A 21,100-nucleotide genomic window follows, 5' to 3' on the forward strand; every position below is an offset into this window, starting at 1 on the left:
CTGCTGCATACTGATTAGGCCTCAGATGGAGTATAGTGTCCCAGTTCTGGGTGCCATATTTCAGGAGAGATGTGAACATGTTGGAGAAAGTCCAGAGAAGAGCAACAAAAATGATTGAATGTCTAGAAAATGTGACTTATGAAGGAAGATTGAAAGAATTGGGTTTGTTTAGTCTGGAGAAGATAAGACTGAGGGGGGAACATAACAGTTTTCAAGTACATGAAAGGTTGTTAAAAGGAGGAGGGAGAAAAATTATTCTTGTTAACCTCTGAGAATAGGACAAGAAGCAATGGGCTTAAATTGTAGCAAGAAGGTTTAGGTGGACATTAGGAATAAATTGCCTAGAGAGGTTGTGGAATCTCCATCATTGGAAGTTTTTAAAAGCAGATTAGATAAACACCTCTCAGGGATGGTCTTGATAATAGTCCTGCCATGACGTGCAAGGAACTGGACTAGATGACATCTCGAAGTTCCTTCGATTCTATGATTCTGTGATATAATTGTGTAGCGAAGATAAGACAACAGGAGGATGGGTCTGACTTTCGCTGCAGGGTGAAAGGCAGTTGTTAAAGTCTGAAAGGTGTTTGAGAACAGAATAGCTATGATTTGCTTGGCCTGGCGTGTTCTGTACCCTCCCATGTGGCTGTATTCACAAGCCATTTCCAAATTACTTTCAAATCTGTGTGAATGGGTCCAAAACTTTCTTGTTCTTCCTTATCGTCTTTCTCTTTTTCTCTGTTTCATTGTTTCTCTGTTCCTTTTTGAGTAGGCGTGTCGCTATGGCCATGTGCAGCACCTGGAGCATCTCCTCTTCTATGGAGCCGACATGACTTCACAGAACGCCTCAGGAAACACGGCGCTCCATATCTGCGCTCTATATAATCAGGTGAGGAGAAAGGCATGAGGCACATGGGCATGAGAACAGGGGGGACACGACTGTAGTCACCAGGGCAGGGGGCATACAGACCAACAGGGAGGGGACATGTGGATAGAGAATACATAGGCTTGGATATATCCTCTTGCTGTTATTCCTAAACCTTGAGCTGGAAACGAGCTGTTGGGTCCAATTTAGTTCTCTGTCCTTGGCCAATGCAAGATTGACCCGTTTCTACACGTCGTCCAGTCTAATTTGAAATTTCCCAAGGGATAGATCTCCCAGCCCTTCCCTTGGGGAGATGATTCCACTGTCTAGTACGTACCATTGCCAAGGAATGTTTCCGGATATTCTGTCTTCTTCCTTAATTGCTCATAGTTAAACCTCTGGCATGCCAAACGAATGGCAAAAGAGTGGCAGGAGTAGAGGCCTCCATCATAAAGCAGGAAGGGATAGTTCCTTTCTAAATAGCTCTGGTGTCACCACATCTGGAATATTATATTCGGTTTAGATACGATAAACTAAAGAAAATCTATAGAATAGCAAATGAACTGCTGGGAGGATTGGAGGGACTTCATTCTCTAGAGAGATGATACAGAGTTTCAATCTTTTAGTTTGCCAAAAGTTGTGAGGAAACTAGGGCTGTCGATTAATCACAGTTAACTCACGTGATTAACTCAAAAAACTTAATCGCGATAAAAAAAATTAAATGCAATTAATCAGTTTTAATCGCACTGTTAAACAATAGAATACCAATTGAAATTTATTAAATATTTTGGATGTTTTTCAACATTTTCATATATATTGTGTTCTGTGTTGTAACTGAAATAAAAGTGTATATGATTTTTGACTACAAATTTTTGCACTGTAAAAATGATAAACAAAAGAAATAGTATTTTTCAGCTCACCTCATACAAGTACTGTTGTGCAATCTCTTTTTCGTGAAAGTGCAACTTACAAATGTAGATTTTTTTTGTTACATAACTGCATTCAAAAACAAAAAAATGTAAAATTTCAGAGCCTACAATATATCCTCTTGCTGTTATTCCTAAACCTTGAGCTGGAAACGAGCTGTTGGGTCCAATTTAGTTCTCTGTCCTTGGCCAATGCAGGATTGACCCATTTCTCAGTCCTACTTCTTGTTCAGCCAATCGTTAAGACAAACACTTTTGTTTACATTTACAGGAGATAATGCTGCCCTCTTCTTATTTACAATGTCACCAGAAAGTGAGAACAGGCATTTGCATGGCACTTTTGTAGCTATCATTGCTAGGTATTTACGTGCCAGATATGCTAAACATTCATATGCCCCTTCATGCTTCGGCCACCATTCCAGAGGACATGCTTCCATGCTGATGATGCTTGTTAAAAAAAAAAGCGTTAATTAAATTTGTGACTGAACTCCTTGTGGGAGAATTGTATGTCCCCTGCTCTGTTTTACCAGTATTCTGCCATATATTTCATATTATAGCAGTCTTGAATGATGACCCAGCACATTTTAAGAACACTTTCACTGCAGATTTCACAAAATGTAAAGAAGGTACCAATGTGAGATTTATAAAGATAGCTATAGCACTCGACCCAAGGTTTAAGAATCTGAAGTGCCTTCCAAAATCTGAGATGGACGAGGTGTGGAGCATGCTTTCAGAAGTCTTAAAAGAGCATCACTCAGATGTGGAAACTACAGAACCCGAACCACCAAAAAACTAAAATCAGCCTTCTGCTGGTGGCATCTGACTCAGTTAATGAAAATGGACATGCATCGGTCCCCACTGCTTTGGATTATTATTGAGCAGAACCTGTCATCAGCATGGACTCGTGTCCCCGGGAATGGTGGTTGAAGCATGAAGGGACATATGAATCTTTAGCGCATCTGGCATGTAAATATCTTGCAACGTGGGCTACAACAGTGCCATGCGAACGCCTGTTCTCGCTTTCAGGTGAACTTGTAAACAAGACGCGGGCAGCTATCTCCTACAACTGTAAACAAACCTGTTCATCTGAACGATTGGCTGAACAAGAAGTTGGACTGATCATTTTTTTTGTACATAATTCTACATTTGTAAGTTCAACTTTCATGATAAAGAGATTGCACTACAATACGTGTATTAGGTCAATTGAAAAATGCAATTTTTTTTACAGTGCAAATACTTGTAATCAAAAATAAATATAAAGTAAGCACTGTACGCTTTGTATTCTGTGTTATAATTGAAATAAATATATTTGAAAATGTAGAAAACATCCAAAATATTTAAATAAATGGTATTCTATTATTGTTTAACAGTACGATTAATTGCAGTTATTTTTTTTAATCCATTGACAGCAGTAGAGGAAACATAAATCTGCAGCCATCCAATGTGTGTAAATATCAGGGAGGGAGGGTAATCTTTGACTTTGTTACAAGGGGGGTAGCTTGGAGTAAATGGTAAACTAAGAAAGGGTAAATTAAGGGCGGATACCAGGAAAAAGCTCCTGACAGTGAGACCTGCGGGGACAGTGTGTGCTGTGAGAGGCCAGGAGTTGTCGTCAATTTGTGTGCTGTCTTCTTTCTTTCTGAGAGTGAGTCTTAAAAATCGAGAGGTGGAGATAAAAGGGTATGAATCCATGAGTGAGAGAGGCCCTTGAGGTTAAGGGTAGGGACAGTCTTGAATTCTTCCCTCTGCTGTTTCTGTGAGAGTGAGACTGGTGGGGTAGGGTGCAGAGACCATGGAAGTCAGTGCTTGTGCTGTGTGCCTCTCTGTTTGGCTGTAGTGGCAGTGCAGTTCTAGGGAAAGGGAGGACACACTGCTTGGAGTAATGAGGGGAATGTTTGTTTTGAGACGGATGGCATTATAGGCCACGAGAGGGCCTTAGCTGGGAGACACAGTGGCTAGCTAGTGAATGGGTGCTAGCTTAGGAAGGGGATTTTAGTTTAAGATATCTCTTGCAGCGAGCCCTGGGGGGGGGGGTCACTCTTTGGGTACTCAACCACAGCAGCTATGTCCCTTCGGTGGCTAAGGCTAAGTGACTGAGAAGATGGAACAATGCTGCTATACGCTGGCAATGTGGAGGCCCAGGACGGGGTCTAGTTGCAGGTGGTTGCATTCCTCAGTCCCTGTGGTAGTTAGAAGGGAGGGACATGGTAATAAATAGGTAAGGAGACAGTGTAAACCAGGAGCAGGATGTTTAATTTTTCACCTTCTCAAGAGGGGGCATTGTTGGGAGACAAGGCTGCTGGCCTTTGGTTCATGATGATTAATGCTTAGTCAGGGGGAAATAAAACATCAGCTGTCTGTAGTTTAATAAAAGATAACACCCCTGGCTTCCTATGCATGGCCACAATCTCGGATGGAGGGCGTGGCGGGGCCGGTCCTGGCACAGGTGTCATCAGCTGGGTATTCGGTACCTCATGAACCCAGGGGAAATCAACAGGGAGGAGGTGTGGCTGTGCAGAATGTATCCAGCCTACAGTGCAGAAAGTCTCCCTGTCTAAAATTGGGTCTGGCAGGGTGTCCAGTCAGTATGTGGATCTTGACGTGGGATTAAGATGGGCCTGGGCACTGCTCGCCCTGCTGCACTGCCAAGTCATTTCATCAGCAGTCTGAATTCCTCATTACAATGGCAATGAGAATGCAGAGTTTGAGTGATCCCTTCAGTGGGAATGAAGGTGCATCTTCTACTACTGCACATCCAGATTTCCTGGCCACCATGATGACCATAGGCACATCCAAGGTATTTACTGGTCTGACCCAGACAGCTAGCCACACGTTGGACCTAGTTTTGAACTGGGATTGGAGGTGAGGCAACCAGACCTTAACCTGTGCCATGGACTGATCATATACTCCTCCACTTTGAGATTGGGGCTCATCTCTCCTACTGAGAAGAGGGGTCTCAGTCCTTGGAGATCAGTGGAACCAGAAAGGTTCCAGACAGTTTAGGAGAATCTTGTTCCACTGACAGACCACTCCTTCAGTGTTTTGGTAGGACACCATAATACTCTTTTCCCTCTACCATTGATAAGGTTGCCCTAGGCACCCTCTTTGCTGGCTTCATTCTCATAGGTCACCCTGGTTTATGGATGACCTTAGTAAATGAAGTGAGTGGGAAATGGCTAGAGCACTAGTGGCGAAAGTCTCATGTCAATCAGTTGCAGCATAAAGGTTTTTTTAAACTCTTACGTTGTGCCTGTATGTCGTATCAGATACTCTGGTAACTCTGGACTTTCTCAGTTGGGTAACTGGTCTGAGTCTCTCCTGGTGTGAGGAAATTACTTTTTGTTTTGGGGACGGAACAGATCAGATTAGGGATAGGCTGTCAGCTTCTGGGGTGGCAGAGCAGGGTCTTCAGGGAACAAGAGCCTTGTCTTCTCTGCTAGAGTCCCAGCTGTGATGCTCACTGAGGAACTGGAAGTGTTGGGAGAACTTCATCCCACAGCCTGTGCTTTGGATCCATGCCCCTGCTGGCTGGTGAAGGCCGGTGGGAAAGTGATGGGCCCCTGGCTTGTGGAGATTAGAGAAGGCAGGCTACACATTGCCCTGAAGGAAGCAATAGTGCAGCCTTTACTCAAGAAGTCATCGCCTGACACTGAAAACCTTGTTGTTTTTCCTGATGCAGACTAACAGGGCTACCCCTCTGAAAACTGAAAATCTAGTTAATTATCAACAGTGTGCTGATAACATCTACCATATGTCTCTGTCTCATCTGACATGAACAATGCCCTTTCCTCAGCTGGAGAGAACAAGACTTGCAGCATGTGGCCAGAGAGCCTGCTGCTGTTGAGAGAGCACAAAGCCCATCAGGGAAGATTGTCGCAATGATGTCTTGCCTTCCTGCCTGCACAGTGTGTGTCACCCATTGCTCTCGCTGTCCCAGTTGCTTTGGGGAGAACATTAATGTGATCCCAGCGCTGACCGCACAAGGGCCTGCTGGGGGAACTCCCTAGAGGGAGCAGCAGAGCCACTCCATCAGGACTAACCTCCCCTGGTTGTTTTTCTGGGCTATGTAGGTTTAGACTCAGGTTTCCCCAAGATTCTGTTCCTTTTGTTGCCTATTGTAAATGGAGTTTTCAGTTTCCTCTGTTTAGGTGGCTGAAAGACCCCCGGCATGAGAAATGATATGTTGTGTTTATTTCTTATTAAACAGATAGTGTTACATTACAGATGATTTATAGCTTGTGGGGTGGCAGCTGCATTAACTCTACAGCTGGGAGACTGTTCTGTCCAGAGGTCTGTCCCTAGGGAACATAAGCCTTTATGGGAGGGATGGAAGAACATTGGCTTCAAACCACAATATTGCCTAAACTTTGCTGTGTTTTAACAGAAGCACAGCACCCCCAAAGAGGTAGAAAGGGATGGAACATGACCAGATTATGGGGAGCAGCCCCCACCCAAGGCACAGTTGTCAAGGTTCCTCCCCACTCTGAACTCTAGGGTACAGATGTAGAGACCTGCATGAGAACCCCTAAGCTTAATTACCAGCTTAGATCTGGTTTTGCTGCCACCACCCAAATCATTTAAGAGTTATTTGGGAAACTCTGTCTACCTCCCCCCAGAATATCTCCCTCCCAAGTACTATAACCCTTCCCTGGGTAGCCTTGAGAGACTTCACCAATTCCCTGGTGAACACCGATCCAAACCCTTGGATCTTAAAACAAGGAGAAATTAACCATTCCCCCACCAATTTCTGGTGAGTCCAGATCCATCCCTTGGATCTTAAAACAAGGAAAAATCAATTAGGTTCTTAAAAAATAAGGCTTTTAATTAAAGAAAGAAAGGTAAAAAATCATTTTTGTAAAATCAGGATGGAAAATAACTTGACAGGGTAATCAGATTCAAAGAGCCCAGAGGAACCCCCTCTAGCCTTAGGTTGAAAGTTACAGCAAACAGAGGTAAACCCTTTAGCAAAAGGAATATTTACAAGTTGAGAAAACAAAGATAAACCTAACACGCCTTGCCTGGCTGTTACTTACAAGTTTGAAATATGAGAGACTGGTTCAGAAAGATTTGGAGAGCCTGGATTGATGTCTGGTCCCTCTTAGTCCCAAGAGCGAAGAACCCCCAAAACAAAGAGCACAAACACAAGCCTTCCCCCCACCAAGATTTGAAAGTATCTTGTCCCTTTATTGGTCCTTTGGGTCAGGTGTCAGCCAGGTTACCTGAGCTTCTTAACCCTTTACAGGTAAAAGGATTTTGGTGTCTCTGGCCAGGAGGGATTTTATAGTATTGTACACAGGAAGGCTGTTACCCTTCCCTTCATAGTTATGACAACAGTGTATGATGGGAGCACTTCCAGCTGCTGCGCCCCTGAATGCTAAGCGGGTATTTGGAGACATGGAGCTTGACTGGGTTGTGGGTGGGCAGGAGGGCAGTTCCCCTGAAGCCGTGATGAGGTCAGGAGAGGTGGAATTGGAGAGACATGATCTAAGGCTGTAGAAGTAAATTCTGACATTCTTACCTTATTTCTCTCCCTTGCAATAGGAAGCTCTCTACTCCTGAATGAACCAAGGTCACCTCTTTCCTCATATCAGTGCTAATAATTTCCTTCTTTCTTCTCTGGTTTTCGTCTCCTAGGAGAGTTGTGCCCGGGTCCTCCTGTTCCGTGGTGCAAGCAAAGAGATTCGGAACTACAACAGCCAGACAGCGTTCCAGGTAAGAGAGTGTGAGGCCATCCTCCCTTTGTTGATGACGGAGAAGTGCCTTGTTTTAGAGAGCACTGGGAAAGAGTATTAGTAGATAAAGCATAGGTGTGTGCCCAGCGAAGAAGGGGAGTCTAGTCACATGTGGATGTAACCCTTCTGCCATGTGGAGTCAGCAGCCACAAGGGCCTGGTTTAATATCTCAGAGCTCCTCTTAACATTACAAAACTAAACCAACTTTGAGCCACAATCCTGAAACCTGGGAAAACTAAATACCAACCCATGGCACCTCTATGAGGCAATACTTCCCCACTGGCAAGCGTTGACTCTATATAGAACAAGAGAAAACTTGTACTAAGAGGAGAAGGAACACCACATTAACAAAAACAATGATTCAAAATGATGCAAACAGTAAGTAAACACCTAGATTCAAACAGTAAGTAAGTACCTGTGTGTATCTGCATCTGATCGGTGAGACTCAGAAATAGTCTGTGGATATAAAGCGGATATCCATGGATTTGGAGGGCTCTAGATACAAAATTTGTATCCACATCTGATCTGCAATCTGCAAAAATGGTCCACCGATGCAGATATCTGCAGCTATAAAGTGGATATCCATGGATTTGAAGGGCTCTATAAACACCCACCCTACCGTATCTCTGGCAGTGTCCTTTGCCTTAAGTTTCCCATCTTGAGGTGTGAAAGTCCAACAGACGAATGCCCTTTTAATGTGCCCCTCCCCCTTTCACTCACTGTACCACACTCACAGTTTGTTGTCTGAGGTCAGCGAAGTCCCAGAGTCCGGGGCTGCATTCAGGGGGGTTCACTTCCTGCCCCCGAGGGGGTGGGGCTGGAGCATTACCTCTGCGTCTGTTGCTGCTCATCACTCACTGCTGCAGCTGCTTATCGCTGCCGCTGCCCTTTTAGGTGTCTTGCTGTTTTCTGAGGTTCCACCACCTGGCCCAGCCCTTTGTGATTTCAGCTCTTAGTGATTTCCCTGGCTAGTGGGGAACCTGACCCACACCAGATCTAAGGCTTAGCCCCCTAGCCCAGCTTACTAGTGACTGCAGCTCTGGTCATCCTTGAGAAGACACAAGGACTCTCAGTAGAGTCTAACTAGTTCTGTCTTTAAACGCTTGAGAGGAAGGGTCACATGGCACATAGACCATTTCAGTGGAGTCTACACCACCAAGCAGAACACCTGTCATCCCCCACCCCACACACACTTTTACTTGTATTTGCGCTCACTCTCACCCACACACCCTTAGTGAGTGACATTACAGTTATGGTGACCACCCTCAATTAGGACATACTGAGTACAGTTCTGCTGCACTTATCATACAGTAAGGATAACAACAGTTCACTACCTCTGCGTCCAATACTGAAGTTAGTTTTAACCCAAAACAGTCAAAATTGATCACTTTGGCAAAGCAGAGATGTCTGTTGATCACCTACGCAAAGTAGGTGTGTCTAGGCAAATACAGTCTGCTCCTGGGGTCTTCTGCTCCAGTTAGTCAATAGATGGCACGGGAGAGCTCATTCAGATCACTGGTTTACATGAGGATGGGGATTACTGAAACAAACTCTAGCCCCATCTTCCTTATTCTGGAACTGGTTCAGTCCCTGGAGCGACTGGGGGAGGCAGCGCACATGCACACACGGTAAATGCTGCATTCTTCTTCTTTTTATTGTTGAACTTGTAGCCCTCCTTTCACACACTTGCTTACACACATTCGCTCACATATCCTCATTCAGAAAAGACTGAAAACCATGGTCCTGATTATCAAAGATCTCCTGATATCTTTCCCAAGGGCAGGGGATATTAACTCCAACTTGGGTAGATACAGTCTGCCTCCCCAAATTCCCCCTGCAGTTGCTATTTGGAAACTGGCTTCCTCACTTCCTTTTCCAGAGTGCTGTGTACAGATGCTATAGGTTTTCTGAAGACTGTTATGTTCTACTACGAGGTGGCTGCATTTCAATGGCACATAAAATGATTTTTATCAAGCATGAGAATCTGACTTTTAAACAAATTAAGCAAACAGTTCACACACAATGTTTCCAGTCCAATAGGTAATGTGCATATACAGTTACCATGATTGCATATGCAGATTAGGCCATTGTAGGGAAGAGGTATGCTGATGGCTTTTCAAAGAGCAGTGAGTCTCAACCTCTTTAGCTCTGTCACCCGTTAAATGATTCCAGATCATGCAGCGACCCTTTTGCACAGGATTGTGTGATTTGGGTCATGAGAAGAAACAATCGTCGGGGGCCCTGTAGAGTGGGTGATGGAAATGATGATGGGTATAGTGCTTGTGAGGGTTGGTGGCTGCTGTGTTGGGGGATGCTGTGTTGGGGATATTTTTCTCCCCATCTCATCTCCCTAACCTAACCTAACCTAACCTAACCTACAAAGCATTCAGCTCCACAAAGGTACTGCATCCAGAGACTGCAGCGTGGGCACCACAGCCTCTAGAACGGCTCTTCCTCCATCCCCGAGTTGAGCACTCTCTGGGCTGGAAAAGTGGGGAAAAAGAGACCTTCCCATTGCTGGAGTTTGTAGGAAGTAGGGGGCAAAGCAAAGCAAAGGTGGGGAAACAGCAGCAGGAGGAGGGGAAGGGAATAAGATGCTCCTGTCCTGACCTCTCTTCCCTCCTGCTGTGTTCTAGTGACCTGGCAATTTTGCAGAATTTTGTTCTCAATCAGTGAGGTAAGACCCACCTGAATATTTTAATTATTATTTTTTTTTGAAGATTCCACCCACAGGGTGAGAAACTGCCCTAGGTAACCCACTGTTGTATGTAGTCTAGTTTTAGCCGTCTTGATCCCAGGATATTAGAGAGACAAGGTGGGTGAGGTAATTGTGACATTCCCCAGGGTACAGTCTGGACTGCTGGACAACTGTGTCCCCTCAGTTCTCCAACTTGGGGTGCCTTTTACACTGCTTCGCTGTGAGAGCAACCATCCCTGGTCTGCTCACACACAGCCTCCAGCATGTAAATCGCTCCCAGCTATACTGTATGAGTGCTATAGCCAACCAGCCACTCTTGTATTACACTGCAGGGCAGCACCAGCAAACTCCCAGTCCCAGGCTTTTCCCAGAAATGTACATCTTGTACTGCCCAGCACACCCTTGGATAACACAAGCTCATAGAAAGTCCGTCATTTCATTAATAGAAAATGATGTGCACAAATTCAATGTATCCCAAATGGAGTTTCCCAAACACTTCAGTCCAAACACACTGGTTAGATAAAACAATAAAACAAGTTTATTAACTACAGAAAGATAGATTTTAAGTGATTACAAGTAATGAGAGATAAAAGTTAGAATTGATTACAAAGAAATAAAAAGTAAAATGCATCCAACGCAAACTTAACAAGCTGAGTTATTATAAAGCAAAAGTTTCTCTCACCACATGCTGTAGCAATCTGACTGGCTGAAGTCCTTTCAGCCAAGACCCCTCCCTAGTCCAGTGATGCTTCCTTTCTCCTTCAAGTGTTGTCAAGGCCATGAATAGTGATGAAGGGAGAGATATCTTGAGGTATCTATCCCCCTTTCTTATAGCTCTCCTTTTCTTCAAAAATCATCTCCATCTGGGGTCCAGGAGACAGGAAGTCTGGAAGGATGGGAACCTCCATCTGTTTCTTTGCCAAAATGTAAATTCCTTGCTTGCACTCCTTTTCCTGCCAAAGAATGGCGGCATAACCAGGTGATAATAGTCCATTTGATTTTGTTGAAATCGGGCTGAGGCATCAGTTTGCCTTTTGTCTTTGAGGAACTGGTTTGTGCCTGCTTTTCTAAACTTGGAACATGTCCCAGTAATGTTATTTTACAGAATTTTACAACTCTTCAGTGTTGCCACACATATTTTACCAAGACAATAATAATCAGCAAATTATTCATTTTTTCAAATGATACCTCAGAAGGAATGAGGTATACAGGAATAGGAATACAGACCATCACAGTAATGTCTTTTATTGGACCAACTTCTGTTGGTGAGAGAGACAAGTTTTTGAGCTACACAGAGCTCTTCTTCAAGTCTGGGAAAGGTATTCTGAGCCTCACAGCTAAATGCAAGAGGGAACAGATTGTTTAGCATAAGTGATTAGCACATATTGTAAGGGACCATTCAAGGTAGAGTGGCCCATTAACACCTCTCCAGTCTCTGAACTGTTTGGATTCTGACAGAGCAGAATAACTGAGTGAGAAGATGGAGATCCCCAGGGCTTGGCTACACTTACAAATTTGCAGCGCTGCAGCAGGGTGTGAAAACACACCCTCTCCAGCGCTGCAAATTGCGGCGCTGCAAAGCGCCAGTGTGGTCAAAGCCCCAGCGCTGGGAGCGCGGCTCCCAGCGCTGTACGTTATTCCCCACAGGGAGGTGGAGTACGGACAGCGCTGGGAGAGCTCTCTCCCAGCGCTGGCGCTTTGACTACACTTAGCGCTTCAAAGCGCTGCTGCGGCAGCGCTTTGAAGTGTAAGTGTAGCCAAAGCCCCAGAGTTAGTCTGGATAGCTCTGAGAAACTTTTGGGAAACTGGCAGATTACTACATGTCTGCCACCATTAGGAATTATAGATTGAGACTCACATGTACATGTGTTTTACCTGCTGTAACCTCTCAGTAATTTTCTTTCCTTTTTCGTAGCTAATAAAACTTTAGTTAGTTCACTATAGAATTGAATACCACTATTGTCTTTGGATGCAAATTGATGTGGGTGAGTGAGTGACTGGTCTCTTGGGACTGGAATATTTGTGAATTTTGATTAACGTGACCAGCTGTCACATAGTCCAGTTTGCCTGGGTGGCAAGATAGACTGGAGTGTCTAAGGAGAGAAACTGCTGAGCTTGAATTAATATGCAAACTAGATACTATTAACTTGGGTTTGAATAGAGACTGGGAGTGGCTGGGTCATTACACGTATTGAGTCTATTTCCCCATGTTAAGTATCCTTACACCTTCTTGTCAACTGTGTAAAATGGGCCATCTTGATTATAACCACAAAAGTTTTTTTTAATTGATTAGCCTCTTACAGTTTGTATGGCTACTTCCATTTTTTCATGTTCTCTGTATGTATATATATCTTCTTACTATATGTTCCATGCTATGCATCTGATGAAGTGGACTGTAGCCCATGAAAACTTATGCTCAAATAAATTTGTTAGTCTGTAAGGTGCCACAAGTACTCTTGTTCTTTTTGTGGATACAGACTAACATGGCTGCTACTCTGAAATCTAAGGGGACTGTCTGTCACTCCATTATAAGACTATTATAGTACTTTGGGAGTTCACATTAGATGCTGGGTGTGTGTGTGTGTGAGAGAGATATCTAATTGTAGAACACATGACCAGTTTGAAGTGTCTGCCCTGCTTTTGACAGTCTGCACTGAGGTAGGCACTCACAGTCCTGAACCACTCTAGACAGTCTGATGATTGAACAGAACAAAAAGATACTAAATGTATGGCTTATTACAACAATCTGTGTAACCCACTAACCCCCTCTTTTTGTCCTATGATTGCAGAGGTGTTAACGGGCCACTCTACTTTGAATGGCCCCTTAGAATATGTGCCAACTACTTACACTAAACAATCTGTTCAAGCTTGCATTTAGCTGTGACACTCAGGGTGACTTTCCCAGACCTGAAGAATTACTCTGTGTGGCTCCAAAGCTTCCCTCTCACCAGCAGATACTGCTCCAATAAATACATTTGTTAGTCTCTAAGGTGCCACAAGTACTCCTCGTTCTTTTTGCTCCAATAAAAGCTATTACCCCATCTCTTTAGATAACCCTGGCAGTTTGCAGATATCCTTCAGACATCTTGCTCCAAATGAAGTGATGAGTATCAGAGTCCTGTGCTCCTGTCATTGCCCATTCCTCATCAAGAAACTGTAATAGTTGCTTAAGATGTCAGCATGTCTTTAACTCACTGACTGAGAAGGTTTGATTTTGCTGTGGCAAGTAATCCTCTAGAGATGGCACCAAGGGACATCACGTATATTGTCTTGCAGTGGCTGTATCTCATGTGCTTAATGTTTACAAGCACAAACTAATTTATTTTTAAGTTCCAGCCCAGGAAACTCAGCCTGGGTTCTGCGAGTCTCCTGTTTCCTACTTAAACATCATCCCCAGTAATATCCAAAATGCTGACTTGGTGACACCTGTGCAACCCCATGGCCTTCAGTGCTGTGAGCATTGATGGTCACACCAATCATAACCATCTTGCTGTATGAGACAGTGAGGTTAAAAAACACACAGTGAATAAACCATTTAATTAACCAGTTACCTCCGCTAGGTTTTTCTCTCTGTTCCTTAGCTAAAGAACAGACTGGAGAATTATTATACCTTTATGAGTTAAATTAGAAAAAAAATAGCTTTTAAAGCAAGTAAGAAATTATAGAAAGCAGAATGAAGATGTTAGCTGACATTGTGAACACTCAAAAATTGAACTGAACCTGAGAAGTTACAATTATCAAGAGTTAATAAATCAGTTCAATTAATTCAGTACTAGTTCTATACTAGCCTAGGCAGGTAATTTTGTTATGAACATGAAATCATGGATCCTTAAATATAGATTATTTTAATCAATTTTATATGCCAGTGGATTATTTCACATTAAACCCAAATATAATATGCAGGTAATTATTTTTATGCTATTCTAATTTTTCTGGATTATCACCAGCACTGCAAGATCTTATGTCACTTTAACCAAAGATTCAAATAGTGGTAAAACCTTTCATTTACGGCCAAATCAAAGCTTCTTCCTCTTTTTATCTGTCTATGAAGTTATCAGTTCTTTTGACCACAACATCTGTGATTTCTAGGCTGAGCTCTTTGAAACACTAAGGGTTTCTCACAATACTTTTTGCTGTAGACGAGCACAATTTCCTGTTATATAGTGAGTTTCTCCAGCCTCAACACTCTGAATTACTTGTTGATTTTAGCCTAGTTTCTAGAAAACTAATATTAAACTTGTTAGTGAAACATATACACATCATACATTTTAGTTTTCAGAGGGTTTTAACTGAGGGATGCACTTTCTGAGAAGCATTTAGCCCAGGGGTCGGCAACCTTTCAGAAGTGGTGTGCTGAGTCTTCGTTTATTCACTCTAATTTAAAGTTTCGCGTGCCAGTAATACATTTTAATGTTTTAGAAGGTCTTTCTGTAAGTCTATAATATATAACTAAACTTTTGTTGTATGTAAAGTAAATAAGGTTTTTAAAATGTTTAAGAAGCTTCATTTAAAATTAAATTAAAATGCAGAGCCCCCTGGAGCGGTGGCCAGGACCTGGGCAATGTGAGAGCCACTGAAAATTAGCTCATGTGCCGCCTTTGGCATGCGTGCCATAGGTTGCCTACCCCTGATTTAGCCTAACATAATTCAGTTGCCACTTGGTAAGCATCGATATATAATAAACAGTAAGACATATATTTATCCCATGCCAAGAGTCCTAGACCATTGTGATGTCAGAGGTAAGTCAAACAATCACCACCTTCACTCTACAGCTAATTTACATGCAACAATTTCACAGGGATATGAGGGAGACTGCACAGATAGTTTTCAGAGTAGCAGCTGTGTTGGTCCATATCCGCCAAGGAGCACTTGTGGCACCTTAGAGACTAACAAATTTATACTGGCCACTGGATAAGCAGTTTTCTGTTCCCTGAGTGACCAGAGCAGGGGCTGCTCCAGGCTAATGAGAACACCTGACTCCAATTAACCTGCTAAAAGTCAGGTGAGGCTGTTAAGCACCTGACTCTAATTAAGGCCCCTCTGATGCTATAAAAGCGCTCATTCCAGTCAGGCCAAAGGGAACCAGGGAGACAGAGGAGAGGACGTGCGTGCGAGGAACTGGGAGCAAGAGGCGTGCAAGAAGCGGAGAGTGAGTAGGCATCCTGCTGGAGGACTGAGAAGTACAAGTGTTATCAGACATCAGGAGGAAGGTCCGGTGGTGAGGACAAAGAAGGTGTTGGGAGGAGGGTATGGGGAAGTAGCCCAGGGAGTTGTAGCTGTTGTACAACTGTACCAGGAGGCACTCTAGACAGCTGCAGTCCACAGGGCCCTGGGCTAGAACCCGGAGTAGAGGGTGGGCCCAGGTTCCCCCCAAACCTCCCAACTCCTGATCAAACACAGGAGGAGTTGATCTGGACTGTGGGTTCTACCAGAGGGGAAGGTCTCTGGTCTGTTTCCCGATCCACAGGCTGAATCTGTGAGGCGAGCAAATCCGCCAATAAGCGCAGGACCCACCAAGGTAGAGGAGGAACTTTGTCACAATACACAGAGAACATGAAACAGGTGTTACCATACACACTCTAATGAGAGTGATCAGTTAAGGTGAGCTATTACCAGCAGGAGAGAAAAAAACTTTTTGTAGTGGTAATCAAAATGGTCCATTTGCAGTAGTAGACAAGAAGTTGTGAGGAATGGGGGGAGGGGGAGGGGAAATAAACATGGGGAAATAGTTTTACTTTGTGTAATGACCCATCCACTCCCAGTCTTTATTTAAGCCTAATTTAATGGTATCCATTTTGCAAATTAATTCCAATTCAGCAGTCTCTTGTTGGAGTCTGCTTTTGAAGTTTTTTTGTTGTAATATTGTGACTTTTAGGTCTGTAATCGAGTGACCAGGGAGATTGAAGTGTTCTCCAACTGGTTTTTGAATGTTATTATTCTTGACGTCTGATTTGTGTCCATTTATTCTTTTACGTAGAGACTGTCCGGTTTGGCCAGTGTACAGATAGTGGATTACTTGGCCCAACTGCCACCATTCTTCAAAGGTTGATTCACCAGCCATACAACTTAAAACAACCCCCCCCATACAACTTTCATATCCAAAGAGATCAACACAAAATCCTAACTGAACATCCACCCCCACACAAATCAATACAAATCTCCTAACCCAGCACAACACAAGTCAGCAGAAGCACCCAGGCAAATACAAAACCAGCAGACACAATAACCCCAAATGCAGATAGCTTCTCACTGTAGCACGCATCCCTTGTTTGCCACCCGCAAAAAATTAAACAAATCTCCCAGCACAACACACACACTCCCCCACCCCTATTCATATGCACCATAAAACCACAAACTTGAGTGGCAAACCCGTGGGTTAACACTAGTGAATGTATAAAAGTCATTTGGCTACTTACCAGTTGGAACTGGCATGATGGTGAGTTCTCCAGGTTAGCTTCACAGTCACAATTACAAGCATCTCGATATGGAGAGTTCATTCAGGTGATTCAGCCATGGTAGTGTGATAGCTGTATTACTGTTCTCTTTCTGGATCTCACAGCAGTCTTCTTAGATAGGACTTGAACAGACAATAGGGTGTTTGTCAATGATCAGGCTTTAGTTCTTACCGAGCAAGGGGCACTCCCACTGTCCTCAACTTCTATTAGATTTTGTGAGATCTTGGTCTGCTAGAGTGAAGAGCCCTCTATTTTCAAAAGCAGCAAAGAGTCCTGTGGCACCTTATAGACTAACAGACGTTTTGGAGCATGAGCTTTTGTGGGTGAATACCCACTTCGTCGGATGCATGTAGTGGAAATTTCCAGGGGCAGGTATATATATGCAAGCAAGAAGCAGGCTAGAGATAACGAAGTTAGTTCAATCAGGGAGGATGAGGCCCTCTTCTAGCAGCTGAGGTGTGAAAACCAAGGGAGGAGAAACTGGTTTTGTAGCTGGCAAGCCATTCACAGTCTTTGTTTAATCCTGAGCTGATGGTGTCAAATTTGCAGATGAACTGAAGCTCAGCAGGTTGAAGTGTTCTCCTAACCCCTCAGACAGAGACCAACACCTACAAAATCTCCACCAAGCATTCTCAAAACTATAATACCCGCACGAGGAAATAAGGAAAAAGATCAACAGAGCCAGACGTGTATCCAGAAGCCTCCTACTGCAAGACAAACCCAAGAAAGAAACCAACAGGACTCCACTGGCCATCACATACAGTCCCCAGCTAAAACCCCTCCAACGCATCATCAGGGATCTACAACCCATCCTGGACAATGATCCCACACTTTCACAGGCCTTGGGTGGCAGGCCAGTCCTCGCCCACAGACAACCTGCCAACCTGAAGCATATTCTCACCAGTAACTGCACACTGCACCATAGTAACTCTAACTCAGGAACCAATCCATGCAACAAACCTCGATGCCAACTCTGCCCACATATCTACACCAGCGACACCATCACAGGACCTAACCACATCAGCCACACCATCACCAGTTCATTCACCTGCACGTCCACCAATGTAATATACGCCATCATCTGCCAGCAATGCCCCTCTGCTATGCACATCGGCCAAACTGGACAGTCTCTACGGAAAAGGATAAATGGACACAAATCAGATATTAGGAATGGCAATATACAAAAACCTGTAGGAGAACACTTCAACCTCCCTGGCCACACAATAGCAGATCTTAAGGTGGCCATCCTGCAGCAAAAAAACTTCAGGACCAGACTCCAAAGAGAAACTGCTGAGCTTCAGTTCATCTGCAAATTTGACACCATCCGCTCAGGATTAAACAAAGACTGAATGGCTTGCCAACTACAAAACCAGTTTCTCCTCCCTTGGTTTTCACACCTCAGCTGCGAGAAGAGGGCCTCATCCTCCCTGATTGATCTAACCTCGTTATCTGTAGCCTGCTTCTTGCTTGCATATATATACCTGCCCCTGGAAATTTCCACTACATGCATCCGACGAAGTGGGTATTCACCCATGAAAGCTCATGCTCCAATATGTCTGTTAGTCTATAAGGTGCCACAGGATTCTTTGCTGCTTTTACAGATCCAGACTAACACGGCTACCCCTCTGATACTCTATTTTCAAATTTATATTCCCCATGTAGGTACTAATAGACTGTGATCATGTCGCGTCTTGGTTAAACTAAAGAGACTGATTTTGAGTCTGTTACTCTAAGGCAGGTTTTCCAATCATTTAAACATTCTTGTAGCTGTTCTCTGAACTCTGTCCAATTTATCATCAACTTTGAATTGTGGGCACCAGGACTGGATGCAGTATTTCAGTAGCGGTTGCACCAGTACAGAGCTAATATAACCTCCCTCCTGCTACTCAGTATTCCCCTGTCTGGCAGTGTACACATCTGGCATCAGCTTTGGAGATTGACTTGCAAAAGTGGGCAAGCTGCCTCACTCACCTGTGCTACTGGGAGGCTGCTCAGGCCCAATTGCATCAATCTGGTAAGGTGCAGGTCCAATTTTGGAGGTCTGCCAGCCACAATGGCTTGTGCCCAACTTAAACAACATCCAGGTCCCAAATCTTCTCCAGCTGACAGAGCCCAGTGTCAAAGTCTGGCACAGTCAACATGGCACCAAGGTCCCTGAATTTGTCTGGGTCAACCTAATCTGGCACCGAAGTCCTAGATCCCTCCAGGTTGACCTAACTCACTGCCAGGACCTGGCACTATCAACTCTAGTCAACCAGCCGAGTTTGGTGCCTAATATAAGTAGAACTAAAGTCCCAGGATCCATCCAAGTTGACAGAAGCTAGAGCCTAGGATCTAGCACCATGGACTGTGGTGAACCGCTTGATAAAACAGTCCAGTGCCCTTTATACATGGTATTAACATCCCTACAGCTCTCAGGGGTGTCAGGTGCAGTGTCAAGGTTCTGGCAGAATTGAATGGTGTCCCACTTACTTGAAATGCTGCAGCATCAATATACTTGGGTCAGGTTCCTGGATCTATCTTGGACGACCACATCTGTTGCTGAGAATCAGGCAAAATTGACTCTGTTGAGCCACTTTGCTGTATAGCGGTAAGACCCCTGGATTCCACCAGTGCTGAAGATACAGCACTGGTGACTTTAATCAACCACTAACTGAAGAGGTTCTGTATCCCTCCAAAAGACAATAGGCTCCTCAGATCCATCTATAAAAACAACAAGGAATCCTTGTGACACCTTAGAGACTAGCACATTTATTTGGGTATAAGCTTTCGTGGGCTAAAACCCACTTCATCAGATGCATGGAGTGAAAAATACAGTAAGCAGATATATATAACAGCACATGAAAAGATGGGAGTTGCCTTACCAAGTGGATGGTCCGTGCTAATGAGGCCAATTCAATTAAGGTGGAAGTGGCCTATTCTCAATAGTTGACACGAATTCACCCCTTCTTGTCAACTCAGGTGAACCATTTGTCAAAGTGGTTTAGTGCCTGGTATCAGCAATACCCAAACCCCTAGTCCCTTTCCCAGGTCAGCAGGGTCCAGTGTAAGCCCTGTGGACTGTCTCTGAAGTTCCACTTACTAGAGAGGTGTTATAGCTTATCTAAGTGTTGTCAGAGTTCCTGATTTGTCAAGGTTGGCTGAGTCTGAAGGTGTGGCACCCTTGATTTTTTAACACCATCAATTCTATGCTGAGCAGACCAGTGCTGAGGATCCAGCACTGCAGATTCAGGCAAACCACATTCAGTGAGGCTCCATGTCTGGCATCCATGGCTCACAGGCCCCAAGTCTAGCTAAATTGACTTTAGGCTATATCTACACTACTGCCTTTGTCGGCATAATTTAGGTTGCTCAAGCGAGAAAATAGATCACCCCCCCCCCCGAGTGACATAAGTTACGCTGACATAAGTGCTGTTGTGGACAGTGCTACGTCGGCAGAAGAGCTTCTCACGCTGACAAAACTACTGCTGCTCATGGGGGCTAGAGTAGTTAAGCTGATGGGAGAGCTCTCACCCAACAGCTTAGAGCAGCTACATTAGAGAACCTACAGTGGCACAGCTGCATCGGTGCTGTAAACTCTCTAGTGTAGCCATGCCCTGAGTCTGGTGCTATGAACTTGACACCATTGCCTCTCTGTTTTACAGGCGGCATCGTCGTCTCCCTGACCCTTTGGGGTCTACTGAGTTGGCACCTCCTGTCCCAGAGTCTTTCCAGTGTCATAGAATCATAGAATCTCAGGGTTGGAAGGGACCTCAGGAGGTCATCTAGTCCAAACCCCTGCTCAAAGCAGGACCAAACCCAACTAAATAATCCCAGCCAGGGCTTTGTCAAGCCTGACCTTAAAAACCTCTAAGGAAGGAGATTCCACTACCTCCCTAGGTAACCCATTCCAGTGCTTCACCACCCTACTAGTGAAAAAGTTTTTCCTAATGTCCAACCTAAACCTCCCCCTCTGCAACTTGAGACCATTACTCCTTGTTCTGTCATCTTCTACCACTGAGAACAGTCTAGATCCATCCTCTTTGGAACCCCCTTTCAGGTAGTTGAAAGCAGCTATCAAATCCCGCCTCATTCTTCTCTTCTGCAGGCTAAACAATCCCAGTTCCCTCAGCCTCTCCTCATAAGTCATGTGCTCCAGCCCCCTAATCATTTTTGTTGCCCTCCTCTGGACTCTCTCCAATTTATCCACATCCTTCTTGTAGTGTGGGGCCCAAAACTGGACACAGTACTCCAGATGAGGCCTCACCAGTGCTGAATAGAGGGGAATGATCACATCCCTCGATCTGCTGGAAATGCCCCTACTTATACAACCCAAAATGCCATTAGCCTTCTTGGCAACAAGGGCACACTGTTGACTCATATTCAGCTTTTCATGCACCGTAACCCCTAGGTCCTTTTCTGCAGAACTGCTGCCCAGCCATTCGGTC

General features: G+C 44.3%; 1 protein-coding gene and 1 long non-coding RNA gene across 6 annotated transcripts in view; one reads left to right on the forward strand and one right to left on the reverse strand.

The window, feature by feature from the left end:
* Positions 1 to 21,100, forward strand: part of SHANK3 (SH3 and multiple ankyrin repeat domains 3) — a 748,791-nt gene that overhangs the window by 212,791 nt on the left and 514,900 nt on the right. For all 5 annotated transcript variants that reach the window (XM_045026870.1, XM_045026889.1, XM_045026909.1 and 2 more), the window contains exons 9-10: positions 770 to 886; positions 7,423 to 7,500. In XM_045026870.1, coding sequence (XP_044882805.1) covers positions 770 to 886; positions 7,423 to 7,500 — 195 coding nt within the window. The remainder of the gene's footprint in view (positions 1 to 769; positions 887 to 7,422; positions 7,501 to 21,100) is intronic.
* On the reverse strand, positions 10,992 to 19,334 carry LOC123375859. Its single transcript, XR_006581597.1, has 3 exons — positions 19,146 to 19,334; positions 16,635 to 16,795; positions 10,992 to 11,171 (listed from the first exon to the last, which is right to left on the reverse strand). It is a non-coding gene; the product is annotated as an uncharacterized LOC123375859 (long non-coding RNA).

This window comes from Mauremys mutica, chromosome 1 (genome assembly GCF_020497125.1).
Source record: "Mauremys mutica isolate MM-2020 ecotype Southern chromosome 1, ASM2049712v1, whole genome shotgun sequence".
NCBI lineage: Eukaryota > Metazoa > Chordata > Testudines > Geoemydidae > Mauremys > Mauremys mutica.